General features: G+C 42.6%; 1 protein-coding gene across 1 annotated transcript; it reads right to left on the reverse strand.

Moving 5' to 3' along the window:
* Positions 1 to 2,097: 2,097 nt before the first annotated feature.
* LOC307002934 (5-hydroxytryptamine receptor 3A-like) lies at positions 2,098 to 10,548 on the reverse strand (the record flags this gene model as incomplete). The annotated part of the gene is made up of 6 exons (XM_079620946.1): positions 10,385 to 10,548; positions 10,249 to 10,293; positions 9,285 to 9,394; positions 7,915 to 8,087; positions 4,217 to 4,308; positions 2,098 to 2,370 (listed from the first exon to the last, which is right to left on the reverse strand). Exons 1-6 carry the CDS (start codon positions 10,466 to 10,468, stop codon positions 2,098 to 2,100), a joined length of 777 nt encoding a protein of 258 aa, XP_079477072.1. The 5' UTR covers positions 10,469 to 10,548.
* Between the last annotated feature and the right edge of the window lie 5,237 nt (positions 10,549 to 15,785).

The raw sequence follows: 15,785 nt of genomic DNA on the forward strand, positions 1-15,785 counted from the left end.
AGTGCCTCGGGCTTTCCTAGCCCCGCTCTGCGGCTGATACCCGTCATTGCTCAAGATCAGCTAATCGCCACCCGATGCCAAGGCCCACGTCCTCGCGTTGTGTTGGACCCCGAGCCACCGAAACCCTCCTAGCTACGGGAGGAAAGAGAAAGCATATGAGTCCCGCCTCGGCCTGACCACCCTTGAAAAGAACCCACTTAAATCTCGCAGCTCCCTGTTCAGCTCGAGCGGCTGGGGTTTTTCATACTGTAGTCAATGGACCTGTTGCACTGCACGCGCCCCTACAAAAAAACGCTGTTTTTACAGCGACCCAAATAAAGCACAAAAGATGTACACATGTACACACACACAACACAAAGGTATCAGGTCCCCCTGTGTTAGGTGGCCCTCCCTCAGTTGTCATTCTTCCTCAGTACCAGGTCCGTGGCGGCCCAGAGGGAAAAATGTGCACAATTCACAACATAAAGGTGTCAGGTCCCCCGCCGTGATAGGCGACCCTCCCTCAGTTGTCACACCATCTCTGTGTCAGGTTTGCCACAGCCCAGAAGGGAAAACGTGATGAAGCACGTTACAATACTGTATATATATTATATATATATACACAACACCTCAAAGCACGTTATGAAGGTATTAGGTCCCCCTATGTTAGTTGGCACAGCCCCGATATACACTCAAACCCTAGCCACAAGGGCCCAGGCCTGGCAAGCCAACATTATGTTGAACATTATAAAGCGAGGCTACTCGCTCCAATTCACTCACAGACCCCCGCGTTTTCAGGCAGTCGTCGAGACCTCGGTGAGAAGAAACACAGCTCACGTGCTTCGCACCGAAGTACAAAATCTATTAGCAAAATGGCCGATAGAGCTAGTCCCTCCCCGAGCTGAGTCCACAGCGGCACCTGCCCCATCCTAGACCTGAGATATCTGAACAAAGCTCTTATGAGGCGTCCGTTCAGGATGATAAATACCAAACAAATCCTCGTGCAAGTTCGCCCAGGGGATTGTTTTTTAGATGCTTACTTTCACATTCAGATAACGCCCCATCACAGGCCATTCTTGAGATTCGCCTTCGAGGGGCGGGCTTATCAATACACCGTCCTGCCGTTTGGTCTGTCCCTAGCACCTCGTACTTTCACGAAGTGCATGGATGCTGCGCTTTCTCCCCTGAGGCAACCGGGAGTGCGCGTGCTGAACTAACTCGACGATTGGCTCGTTATGTCTCGGTCGAAGACCGAATTATTGACGCACAGATCCATGCTCCTCAGCCATTTAGAATGTCTGGGACTCAAAGTCAACCTTTCCAAGAGCAAACTAACGCCAAGCCAGAATGTAGTCTTTCTGGGAATTGTTATCGACTCCACAACAAAGCGCTCTCACTGTTTGTCAGCTGACAGGCTCCTTCAGGACAAGTGCACGCGCCCCTCAAGTTTCAGAGGCTTCTCGGTCTTATGGCCGCCACATCGTCAGTTCTCCAGTTAGGATTACTGCATATGTGCCCCCTTCAACACTGGCTGAAACGCCGTGTGCCAGCCCATGCGTGGCGATCAGGACGCCTGCACATTACGGTGAACCAGCGCTGCATCAGAGCTCTGGCTCCCTGGAAAGCCCAAAACTGGTATCAGTCGGGCGTTCTTATGGGTGTGGCCGCCAGGAGGAAAGTAATTTTCACAGACGCCTCGAACCAAGTTTGGGGAGTGCTGTACGAGGCCAAAACTGCCTCGGGTCGAGGCCGGAGAAGAGCTTACACATCTGCCTGGAAATGAGAGCAGTGTGGCTAGCCCAGCATGCATTTCTGCCAGACCTCAGGGGACACCATGTGCTAGTCCGTATGGACAACATGTCAGTGGTGTCTTATATTAACCGACAGGGTGGCCTCAGATCAGGCAACCTCCCCAGGCGAGTGGTCTCTCAACCCTCAGACAGTTTATCTGATATGGAGTGTATTCGGCAGGGTGGAGTTCGACCTCTCTGCCTCAGAAAACAACAAATTGTGCAACGTTCTTTTCGAAGAGCAGAGATGCTCTGGTCCATCAGTGGCTCAGACTTCCTTTATATGCATTCCCGCCGGTATCTATGATCCCTCAAGTCATCAGACGGATCAAGGAAAGCAGATGCCCAGTCTTCTAGTAGCCCCCCTCTGGAAGACCCAAGCGTGGCTTCCAGAGCTGGTACAGATGACGGATACTGTCCCATGGCCAGTGCCTGTGAGGAAAGATTTCCTCACGCAAGCGAACGGGACACTTTGGCACCCTCGCCCCGACTTATGGGCCCTCCATGTGTGGCTCCTCAACGGGTATCCTGGGACCTCCCAGAAAAGGTCCTGAATACCATCACTGAGGCTAGGGCACCGTCTAACAGATGCCTCTATGCCCTGAAGTGGTAAGTATTCACTGGCTGGTGTTCAGCTAGAAACCTCGAGCCCCAATCATGCAAAGTGTCGGACATACTCTCTTTTTTGCTGAGTTGCTGGATGTGGGTCGCTCCCCATCCACGCTCAAAGTGAATGTGGCAGCCATGGCAGCTTATCACGCTCTGGTGGCTGGCAAGTCATAGGGGAGAAACAATCTCATCGTTAATTTTCTTAAGGAAGCCAGGAGAATGAACCCTCCCAGGCCCTCTACTGTACCAGCATGGGACCTCTCTACAGTTCTCGGGGCCCTAAAGGGCCCTCCGTTCGAACCGCTGCAAATGGATGACCTAAAACCACTTTCGCTGAAAACTGCTCTGCTGCTAGCCCTGGCATCAGTTAAGCAGGTGGGAGATTTGCATGTGCTCTCTTTGAGCCCTTCCTGCCTGGAATTTGGGATGGGTGACTCCAAAGTCACTCTCAGGCCAAGGCATTGTTATGTATCTAAGGTGCTCTCCACTCCATTCAGAGCTCAGGTTATCACATTATCGGCGCTTCCACCCTCAGAGAACGATGGGAAGGTTAATCTGCTCTGTCCTGTCAGAGCCCTAAAAGTTTAGGCAGTCAGACCACCTCTTTGTTTGCTTCAACGGTTGTAACAAAGGGTAACCGATCACGAAGAAGAGGCTATCCAGATGAGTGGGCGCTATTTCCATTGCATATGCTCCTGTGGGCCAGGTTTGTCCCATAGGCACTAGAGCTCACTCTACGAGAGGCATGGCCTCGTCGTGGGCTTGGTTCAGTGTAGTACCATTTGTAGGACATTTGTGAGGCGGCTGGTTGGTCCACGCCTTCCACATTTGTCAGATTTTACAACATGGAGGTACCTTGCCTGCAGGCTTGGGTCCTTTTAGTGTAATGGTAGGACCTGATATGTTCGGTCCTGCCAGAATAACATGTTGAGTCCATAAGCACTAGTTGTCCTAGGACTGTCATAATGAGCCTATTTCAATGACTGACTAACCCCTACACATGATACCCTGACTCAGTTCTGGTTATGTCACCAAAGTTAAAACACTTTATATGGTATTATTTCTGTGGGCCTCGGGGTGTCCCTAGGCTCCAGTTAGATAGCCAGTTGCTGATTAGTGCATAGCCTAATCGCAGTCTGTTACGGTGGGTCGCTTCAGTCGATTTAGAACTGCTATATGGCCAGTTTGGGCGATATTTATAGGCTTAGGCCATGCCCATTCGGGCACACTCTGAGTAGTTGGCGCCAAGTAATTTGATTGGGCCGCGCGTCAGAGGCGCCTGGCCATAGGATGTGTAGTTGCCGCAGCACAGCCAATGAGCGAGCTACACGCTCTGCTGTGTTCTCCGTGCAGCTGCACTGCGTTTTAAATTAATAGCTTCAAAATTTCTCGAGGAAAGGAGTTTCTCCACTGCGTATTAGCTACACAATACTCTTTCCCTACTCTGAGGGAACCGAGGTTATGTTAGTAACCGAGTACGTTATCAGGTGAGAAGACAACACAGGTTTATTGAGTAGCAGCGCTGTACAAGCCAGTGTACAACTGTCATTGTGTCCAAGCCTAATGGTCACAGTTACATAATTGTTTTACTGTTGAGATTAAGCTGAAACCCCTATAGGCTGTTTAATGACAGTTTCCTGTTGTGACAACTTGCCCCACATACAGTATTGTGACAGCATGAGTCTTATTCTTACTGAAGTGACTTGAAGTGCACCATTCACATTAATAATAATCTATAATTATGTGATTATTATTGTTCTGCTTTGTACCGTATATATCAGCTGATCCTGTTCTTCTCCTAGAGTATTGACTTGGCCTTTAGAAATATTTATATTTACGAGTTCCCACTCTCCCTGAGTCTGAAAGGCCTTCTTGGAGCTGAGGGTCAGGAATGATGCATCAGAGAAAGGATTAATTAGGAGCTCCTTGCCTGAGAGAAAATCAACAACATACATTACAATCGCTTTCATTTCAAATACAGTATAGGAAGGGATTTTTTTTGTTTGTCTCTACCACATGAATGCATAAAGGGGGTCAAACTGACCCGTATTCACCAGATGACCTTCTATTTCTGCCATGATTCTGAAGGTCACATACAATGGACCCTTTACTATCCATAGACCATGGGAGAGGAGTGGTGAAAGCCATGGAAATGAATCACTTTAGCTCACATGACAATGCTAACATGGTGGCGGATGTAGTACATTCAGACTGAATTCATACCACACACATTCATGCTTGATAATATTCATACTATACACATGTATACTTTTGTAACATTTCTTCATCAAATGTAGAACCTACTCAGACAGTTTATGAGTTGACTAGAGAAATGCTACAGAAAAGGACACAGAAGGCCCAAGGAAAGGAAGTGGCGCAAACTCTTCCCAAAAGTTTGCTTAGAAATGTGTAAAACATTTATTTAAAATGTTCTGTCTCTCTCTTAAAATATAATTTTCACATGGTCTGTGGGAAACGTGGGGAGTAAAGTTTAAATGTTAGTAAAGTTAAAGCTACAATATGCAAGAATTTTGTAATAAAATATCCAAAAATCACTTGCACAGTGTGATATATTTCCTGCAGTTGTGTACTTACATTATCCCAAAAGTTCCCAAAGATTTTTCAAAGAAAATTCCAATTTTAAATAATGGCTCATCAACAGAATCCCTGTTCATTTGTCGCCTGTCAATGACGTAATATTTGCATTATCCCTGGTTTCCGCTCGTACTGCCATAGTAACCATGTTGACAGACGTGGACAATTGTGTTACGTCTAGCGGCACGCTTACGCTGTTGTTGTTTCGTTCAAGTATTATGGACCATGACAAGCAGACTTTGGGACAAAAGGAGAACTAAAACGAGATCAATATCAGCGTGGCGTTTTTGAGATGCCGAGAGCTCCACATCCGTGACAAACCTGGACTTGACAGCTAGAGCTCTTGCATGTACTTTATTAGACAGGAGAGCAAATACATAAAACTAATCAATGTTATATAGTTCAACATGATGAAATGTTAGAATATGATCAGTATGTTATTCTAATGTTGATCTATCTTACTGCTAGTCAAATACAGCCAACAAACTAACACATAGAATAACATTATAACTTTCAACATTACCTCATAAGTTTAATTCGTCAAATACACTGACCTGTGCGAGTAGTAATTCAGCACTTGTGGGTAAGTTAGTTCGGTAGAATGAAATGTCCTCATTCCTTTATATCCGTGGGACTCGCGTGTGGCGCTGATATCTGTCTCTTTTATTAGCAATCGCGCCCTACTTCATACCACAGTCATGTTAAAAACATCAATGTATTCACTCATCCATAAACATTATTAAACGACAAGTCCCATAATTCCGCTTATCACTGCGTCATCAACCTACGCCTTTGCTATTGTAAGAGTTTAGCGACCCCTAGCAGCGAAACAAATAGTGTAGCTTTAAATCTACATGAGTTTGTTAAGAAAATGTACAACTGCATTTTATAAAGAAAAAATTTCAGCTTTTGTAATACATATATAGCCTACAAGGAAAGTGGACAAATAAACATGTTTAGTAAAAACTAGGGCTGTAACGATTAATCGCGATTAATCAAAATCCAAAATAAAAGTTTGTGTTTACATAATATATGTGTGTGTATTGTGTATACTTATTTTGTATATATAAATACACACACATGCATGTATATATTTAATAAAAATGTGTTATTTATATATAAAATAGTTATATTTATATATAATATAAATCATATAAAATATATATGCAGTATATAAATGCAAATAATTCTCAAATATATACATGCATGTGTGTGTATTTATATATACAAAATAATTATACACAATACACACACATATACTATGTAAACACAAACTTTTATTTTGGATTTCGATTAATTCGCGATTAATCGTTACAGCCCTAGTAAAAACTTTTGTGTATCTTCAATTATTTAATTAATAGGACACCTATTTTCAAAGAAAACCATTAATTCGAATACGGGTCATTTTGACCCCCTTTATGCATTTGTCTACTTTTTTGGTTCATGCATTCTAGGGTTAATAATCATGTTTGCTAACATCAGGGTTGTTCACCAATATGCATATTTTGTTAAAATTAATGATGTTTTTGATTGTTTATCTTCTCCTGAATTGTAATTTACTATATTTCTCTTCCTGTCATTTCAATTCAAATGCCAATAGCAACATCCTGTGGGTGGGGCCAATTGACCGTTCGCAAAGACCCTTTAGTTACTGTTGCTATGTCTGATAAGCTACGCCGCTCTCACACCACACCATGTTCTCACGCAGTGAAAAATACATTGCGGAGCAGAGAGGACACTGACAACACACCGACAGACAGGACAGACCAGGTTACTTTTCGGTTACTTTTGATATTAAACATATTAAACAAAGTCTCACCTTTCAAATTTGGTCATTTGTTAAAAGAAATTTAAACAATAAATACCGTTTTGTGGCTCTTTAAAGGGATAGTTCACTTTGAAATTAAATTTTGGTATGTCTTTGTCTCCGCAGTAGTTTCAATTTTGATATTTTTAGGTCAAACTGTTCTTGTCTGTCAGTCATATAATGCAGGTATATAGGTATATATCCGGCGCTCTACGGCACTTGCGCAGACTAAGTAAAGAGATCACTTGGACGTGGTTGTGTAAAAGAGATAAAAACGATATAAATACTGTTCGTTCCATCACACAAACCGCTTGTTTCGTGTCTCAGGCCATCAATGTGCACTTACGATGGGGAATTTTTTAATTTGGACTTTTCTCTGCATGCTATTGGAGACAGTACCTATATCCCTGCATTATATGACTGACAGACAAGAACGGTTTGACCTAAAAATATCAAAATTGAAACTACTGCGGAGACAAAGACACCTACATCTTGGATGCACTTCAGGTAAACTAAAACATACCAAAATTGAATTTCAAAGTGAACTATCCCTTTAATGTGTCTGACAGATCGCTGTAGAGCAGTGTTTCTCAACCCTGTCCAGAAGGACCCCCAACACTGCACTTTTTCTTTGTCTCCCTAATCAAACACACTTGATTCAACTCATCAGCTCATTATCACATGGGTTAATGAGCTGATGAGTTGAATCAAGTGTGTTTGATTAGGGAGACAAAGAAAACGTGCAGTTATCGGGGTCCTTCAGGACAGGGTTGAGAAACACTGCTGTAGAGCCTCAGTTAAAGCTGCTCGTGAACCGATCATCTCTTCCTTCTAGTTAATTTATAGCATCAAATAAACATGAATGAACATAAGAAGGAATGTTGTTTTAACCGCGGAAAGAAGTCAGTGCACTCCGCTTCTCAAGTTCAAATCCTCCCATGTTAATCTACTAACTCTCCTGACTGCTTTGTCTGAAAAAATGGCGGATGGCGAAGTATGATTGGTCAGATCACCTGTCAATCAAGCTCCCTGCGAAGGGTCAATTCCACTCAATTTCACGTTCATTAACTGAATTCTAAATTTCTGAATTTTGCCCAACCCTGATCATCATTGATTTGGGAGTTTCAGATGTACTTGAAAGGATTGGAGACTGAAGGGTAAAATTGCAGCTTTGGGCGTCAAAGGGAAACTGGTGAAGGTCCATCTTGCAGGCCGAGGTCAGAGCTAAAGTGTTAGATGTGAGAACAATGCCTTCATTACGCAACTGCACATGTTCATTCTCTATTGTTGCAAACTCTGTCTTGATGCTAAATAGAAAGAAAAAGAAGAAAAGTAGTTCAATAAAATCAAATGCAAACTTTAAAAGGTATAGATCAACCAAAAAATAAAAATGCTGTCATCCATTACTCAACCTCATGTTGCTCCCAAGACTTTCATTCATCTTCAAACGATAAATGAAGAATCTTTTTTATAAAGTTTGAGAGATTTCTGTCCCTCCATTAAAAGTCCATTCTACCAAAATGTTCAAACTTCATTAAGTTCATAAAGACATTGTAAAATTAACTAATTTGATTCGAGCGGTTTAATCTAAGTCCTCTGAAGGAATATAACAACTTTAAATAATAAGCAGGTTTAAATTAGGCTTTTATTCACATGTATTCACTGTAAAGGAATGAAAGTCTTGTGGGTTTAAGACAAAATGAGGGTGAGTAAATGATGCCTGAATTTTCATCTTTGGATGAACTAACCAACCCTTTAAAGACTATGGAGATTGAGAGTTTTTTTTTTTTCACTTATAATGTTATATAATGGATCTTAATAGAAACAGACTAGGATATATTTCTTTCCTAACATTGGGATCTGCAGAGCAGTGGGTGCTACATGCAGAAAGTGCTTGGTTTCACTAAATGCTGGAAGTTTTCAGTTCTGAAATTTTTTGTAAAACCCTTCCTTCCTTCCTTCATTTCTTGCTTCCTTCCTTTCTTGCTTCCTTGCTTCCTTTATTTCCTGCCTTCCTTCCTTTCGTTTCTTTCTTTCTTCCTTCCTTCCTTTTATTTATTTCCTTCCTTCCGTCCTTTCTTGCTTCCTTCCTTCCTTGCTTCCTTTCTTTCCTGCCTTCCTTCCTTTCTATCGTTTCTTCATTCCTTCCTTTTATTTATTTTCTTCATTCCTTCCGTCCGTTCTTGGTTCCTTCCTTCCTTGCTTCCTCTCTTTCCTGCCTTCCTTCCTTTCTTTCGTTTCTTCCTTCCTTCCTTCTTTTTATTTATTTCCTTCCTTCCTTCTTTCCGTCCTTTCTTGCTTCCTTCCTTTCTTTCTTTCCTGCCTTCCTTCCTTCCATCCTTTCTTGCTTCCTTCCTTCCTTGCTTCCTTTCTTTTCTGCCTTCCTTTTATTTCCTTGCTTCCTTCCTTTTATTTCCTTGCTTCCTTCCTTTCATGACTTACTTACTTACTTACTTACTTACTTACTTAGCAAACCATGCTGAATTACACAAAATTGTTCATACCTTTCAATTATGTTGATGTCTGGAATCCAAACCATATCTTTTTTAATTGAAGAGAAATTCATCCCACAAAAGTCATCAGGATTCCATTTGGTGAACTCACTGAACCAACCCTGCAAAGTTATTGGTATAACATTAACAGTAATTATAACTCGTTGTTATGATGTGGAAGGATGAACCCAATCGCAGACAGTATGAACTCACAACGTTTAATATAACAGACAAACAGGGGAAAACAAAAACCCACGAGGGGGTAAAACGAGGGCAAGACAATACTTGATACACACTAGACAAACTTTGACAATAAACTAACAACAGGATCAGGATAAGGCACTTACTACACAAACTCTCACAAGGTATTAACGGGTACGTAGACACATGAAAGAATCACAATGAACCGACACAGGACAGCAAACACATGGGGATTATATAAGGAACACTAATGACGAAGACAGGTGAAACTGACTAGACAATAATCACAAGACGAGGATAACAAGGGGGCGGGGTTACTAAACGAGACAACACAAGCACATGACCCAAACAATTGGCCATGCGCTTGTACACAAAACATGATTCTGTCATGATCCTGCCTTACAACCAGGGAAACTCAAGGACACCAAGGCAGAATCATGACACTCGTGGTCAACCGACTTGGTCCAATGTAACAAGTTTGATAAGTGGCTTTAAAAAAATAGTAATTAAAGTCTAACTTTGTTTTTATTTTTTAGTATCTTCATATATTATGTGACTTAAAATAAATTAGACCTTTCAATGTCTTGCTTTGGTTCATCAGTCAAATAGTTACTGGACGACACCAACAATTATGTTCAGTTGGCCTGTTAATTATAGCTTGACAGTGTATCAACAAATATTATCATAATTTTTTCCAGATAAAACATCTGATGACATGTCATGGTTTTATAAGTTGGGTAAAACTGTGTGTGAAAGGGGTTCTGAAAACACTTACAATTATAACTGTGATTTGTGTTGAGATGCTCTGGGCTTTTTCATCCTGTAGAAAGAAAGAAATGTTGAGAGATGATAATACAACGGTGTGACATCATGTGTCATTAGCATTCAAGTAAATCATGTTGGATTTATACCACTTCTGTGATGGAGGTCACAAGCAGGTTCATAAAAACAAAGGTAGGAGTTGTCCAGTTATGCACGGGCCGTATGGACGTCATCTGAACGTCACTGTTGTCCAAGCCGAGATGCTCGATAAGTGCCTTATAACTGCAGTTTTCAGCAGCAGACACACACCCTGCACAGATGACACTTCATGCCCTTCATTTACACCTTTTCTCTGTTCAACATTCATCCTTCCATAAATATATGCTTCTTTATATACATTTCTTTATATAAAAAAGGAAGATATAAAATGAAACTATGCTTATTATGACCTGTTCGGAACGTGGTTTCACCAATAAAACATGTTTCTGCATCAACATCTTTGTTGATTCTGGGACAACAATTCAACCAACCAATCAGATTACAATCAGTTTACAGTTTATGTCAAGTGTAGGTTTACTGCCAGGGTTAGGTGCTTCGACATCAGTGTTATTCACAATCATTTCCCTCTGGTTTTAAGGATAAGTTATGGGTAGAGTTAGGTTTAGGGGTAGGGATGGGGTTATGAGTACATTTTTGCTAACTGAAAGTAATGTTTTAAAACTTAAAAGCACGCTAACTGAAATTAAATGAAAATGCATTATACTTTAAGCAGTTAGCAGAACTTAAGAGTATTTTGGTAGGACTTAAGTACATCTTTATATGTAATTGCATAATTACATCTACTGTCTTTGAAATATGATTAAAGTCACTGCTGAATGTACTGACATGCATCTATGCATCTATGATAAACTAAAATAATGTCATGTATTTAAATATATTTTTACTTACACATTTGTGATGAAGTTGCAATTTAGTACACTTAAAATATATATTAACTTAACACTTAAAACAACGATTTAAAATGTACTTTAGAGTAAAGCATAATTTGAAATTATTACAAAGTGCACTTTTTAAAAGTTGACTTAAGTGTGTTAAAAAACATGAAAGTCTCTCTTTAAGTGCACTTAAGGGGCCTTTTATTTTAATTAATATTATATAATTTTTTAAAATATACTTTTAAGATCTGACATACACTACAAGTGTGGATAGCAAAATAAATAGACATCAAATCAAAAGGCTGTGTATCAAACCAAACTGCAGTATTCTTGTGCAAATTCATGACATACACTCATCCTCAAACACCAGGGGCGAAACTGCACAACACAACAACAGAAACCGTTAGACATTTAAGAATAGACTTACCGGCTGAGGCAAGATAAAACATTAGCCACCGTAGATCCATGGCAGATAGTCAAATAGAGATGCAGTATTGGACAGATGACTGTCATTTGGTCACATTTATATAGTGTAGTGTAAATGAAAAGCATGTCCAACCTCCTCTCCTCTCCACTCCAAAACAAACAAACAAAAAAAAACTATTCAACCTGCTGATGTCATACCTATATGTCATTAATATCCATGCTTTGTCTGATGCGCTGTTTGACATTTTGTTTGTTACACAGTATAAAGTGTTTATGTCCTCATGGGTTGATAAAACTTTTGAGTGTTATTTGCTTTAAAAATGAAATGACTACATATAATCATATTGCGGTGGCTGCATGACTTTATGATCATAATGAATTATGTTCTCAGATTATCCATGCATAAATGTATCATGACATGCATACGTTTTCTGTAACGAATCCATTAATTATAAACTCCTGCCTAAGCACTTCATGATGTGGATTTATATAAGGAATCTTTGTTCTAAACAGCGAAATATTGACACTATTCTACCGTTCTTTTCCTTTATTATTAAGTCTGCTTGAACATAACTTAATCAGATTTAAATTAGTTAATTGTCTACCATGATTGATACGCTATATGACTATCCTGTGCACGTAACATCAAACAGACGGATAGGAGATGCCACAAAACCCACTGGTGCAAATGCAAACAAACCTTATGCAGTGAGTGAGTCAAGACCTTTGTTCAACACTTCATTCAAAGGAAAGAGCCCTTGTATAGTGTTATTTACATTTCTTCATTTAGAAGATGCTTTCATCTAAAGCGACTTACAATTGAGGAATACCACAAGTGATTTATCTTAAAGGGGTCATTGATTATGGTTTCACTTTTTTAACTTTAGTTAGTGTGTAATGTTGCTGTTTGAGCATCAACAACATCTGCTAAGTAATGCAGATGGAGAGGTGGGGTGAAGTAATTACATTTACATGTTAAACTAATCCTGTCCGAATAGGGCTTTAGAATGATTTCTGAAGGATCATGTGACAATGAAGACTGGAGTAATGGCTATTGAAAATTCAGCTTTGCATCACAAAAAATAAATAATATTTTAACTTGTATTAAAATAGAAAACGCCTCGGTTACGTATCGTAACCCTCTTTCCCCAAGGAGGGAACGGAGACGTACAGTAAGTCAGAAGTGATTCTGACGAATGGGGATCGCTTGCGAGAGCCTATCTTCGAATGAAACTAAACGAGCCAATGCACATTGGCAAGCGATAATTGCACCAGCTGCTGTGCATCGCGGCGTACGCATATAATGAGCAGAAGGTGCGTTACATCCTTGTTTTTCCGCTGAGGAGCCGGACCAGTGACTCGGCCTTACAGCGGAAGCTCAGCAACTGTGGTGAGGGGACTTACATAACCGAGACGTTCCCCTTCGTCAGCTCACTACTACGCAAGTCAGAATGGGGATATCTACCAAAACGCCACGGCTGATGGCCCTTCCAGGGCTCCGCTTGAGCCTCCTGGCCTGACCGCAGTGTTGGGCAGAAAGTAGGAGCTCTAAGCAGAGAAGGTCTGTCACTGCTGTACCGCAAGACCCACACAAGTTTGATTTAAAGGATAATGCTGGGAAAGCATGCCCTTGGGGAAGGGAATGCTGCAGAAACAACAGCTTACCCCGGATATCTCTCAGCACAGCGCCTTGAGCCAGCGCCCAGGAAGAAGCAACACTTCTAATTGAGTGTGCTCACAACCCGAACGGGCAAGGCACGCCTTGCGCTTCGTAAGCCAAGGCGATGGCATCCACTATCCAGTGGGCCATCCTCTCCTTGGAGACAGCCTTTCCCTTCTGCTGGCCTCCGTAACAGACGAAGAGCTGATCTGAGGTCCTAAAGCTTTGCGTTCTGTCCACGTATAACCGCAAGGAGCAGACGGGACAGAGAAAAGTCAGGGCTGGGTCTGCCTCCTCCGAAGGCAGCGCTTGCAGGTTCACTACCTGGTCCCTAAATGGAGTGGTAGGAACCTTGGGCACGTATCCGAGCCGGGGTCTCAGGACAACGTGAGAGTTGTCCGGCCCGATTTCTAGGCACGATTCGTTGACCGAAAATGCTTGCAGGTCCCCTACCCTCTTGATGGTATAGAGGAGGGGCGAGGCGGATTCAGTGTCCTGACGATCAGGTCATGCTTTCCCAATGACTTACCTTCAACTGCATCGTGATGTGCGGCGATAGCGGTGAGGGTGGTGGGAGACAGCCTTCGCTCCAACCCATCTTGCAGGAAAGAAAGCACGACTCTGATCGGACATCTTCGGAGGTCTTCCTGGTTGGAACACCATTCAACGAACAGGTTCCACTTCAGAGCACAGAGGCACCTCGTTGAGGGGGCTCTAGCAGAAGTGATGGTGTCTACCACCGCTTGGGGTAGGTCACCTAGAACCTCCGCGTCCTGTCCAGGGACCAGACATGGAGTTTCCCGAGGTCTGGATGCGGGTGCTATAGAGTGCCCTGTCTCTGAGAAAGCAGGTCCTTCCTCAGAGGAATGGGCCAAGGAGGTGCTGTCGTCAGGAGCATGAGTTCTAGGAACCAGGTCTGGTTTGGCCAATACGGCGTAACTAACAAGACCTGCTCCTCATCCTCCCTGACTTTGCACAGTGTCTGTGCGAGAAGGCTCACTGGGGGAAACGCATACTTGCATAGGCCCCGGGGCCAGCTGTGTGCCAGTGCATCCGTGCCGTGGGTCCCCTTGGACAGGGAATAAAACAACTGGCAATGGGTCGAGTCCGGAGAGGCAAACAGATCTATCTGAGCGGCTCCGAAGAAGTCCTATATCAGCTGGACCACCTGGGGATGGAGACGCCGCTCTCCCGGAAGCGGAAGCTCTCCTGCTCTTGATTGTACTCAAGCAGTTCAACACTGACCGGACGCGCTCCTCTGTGAGTCGCGCTGTCTGGTTGACCGAGTCCACTCCATACCGAGATAAGAGATCCTCTGTACAGGGGAGAGTTTGCTCTTGTCCCAGTTGACCCGTAGCCCCAACAGGCTGAGGTGACGGAGCACCATGTCCCTGTGTTTGCACAACTGCTCTCGAGACTGAGCCAGAATCAGCCAGTCGTCGAGATAGTTGAGAATACGGACGCCGTGTTCTCTAAATGTGGAACAATGGCAGCCTCCGCGACCTTTGTAAAGACGTGGGGCGACAGGGACAGCCCGAAGGGTAGGACTTTGTACTGATACTGTCTGTGTCGAGAAAGAATTGAGACATGAAAGTACGTGTCCTTCAGTTCGATCGCTGGAAACCAATCTCGGGGACGGATGCTTTTGAAAATGCATTTCTGTGTTAACATCTTGAGCGGGAGCATGTGCAGGGCCCGATTCAAGGTTCACAGGTCCAAGATTGGCCGTAACCCACCGCCTTTCTTGGGTACAATGAAGTAGGGGCTGAGAAACCTGTCTTCATATCGGCTGGAGGGACCGGCTCGATCGAGTCCTTCGCCAGTAGGATATCGATCTCTACCCGCAAGACGGGCATCGCAACTCCGCATGGATGTGAAGAGGTGAATCCTCTTGAACTTGGGTGGGCGTCGGGTGAACTGAATTGCATAGCCGAGTCTGATGGTACGGATGAGCCAGCAAGATGGGCTGGGAAGCGCTAGCCAAGCTCCCAGACACCGTGCAAGCGGGACCAACGGGACCACAGATGGACTCACCAGGGTGGGGCACAACACTGCATAGATGCAGATTGATGAGCTTAAGAAACTTCTTTAAAAAAACATTAACATATATCGGTACTGTACATACTATATTCTATTGCTGCATAATTATCAAAAATGTTAATATAATAAAATTCTTTCACATCACCGTTTTGCGTGTTCTTGTCAGCCTACACTTTACATAATAGGTCTGTAGACACCTGGGCTTCATTTAACCAACTGTGATAGTTTGGTTTAGTTTGAAACGGTGTATCAATATACAATACATGTGACTTGAATACTATTTACAATTAATGCGACTTTTGGTGCTGGTATTGTGCAGTGCTTTGTAGTCAATTAACATCCATTGTTTAACGACCCTGATTTAGATCGCTTCATAAATGTAAATGTGTCTGTCCATATAATTTTCAACCGATTTAAGAATGACTGGAGAATTACACTTCACTCCACTCCACTTCACATTGTCCAATGAAATTTGAACTTCTTCTGCCC

Source organism: Phoxinus phoxinus (genome assembly GCF_949152265.1).
Source record: "Phoxinus phoxinus genome assembly, chromosome: 1".
NCBI classification, from domain to species: Eukaryota; Metazoa; Chordata; class Actinopteri; order Cypriniformes; family Leuciscidae; genus Phoxinus; species Phoxinus phoxinus.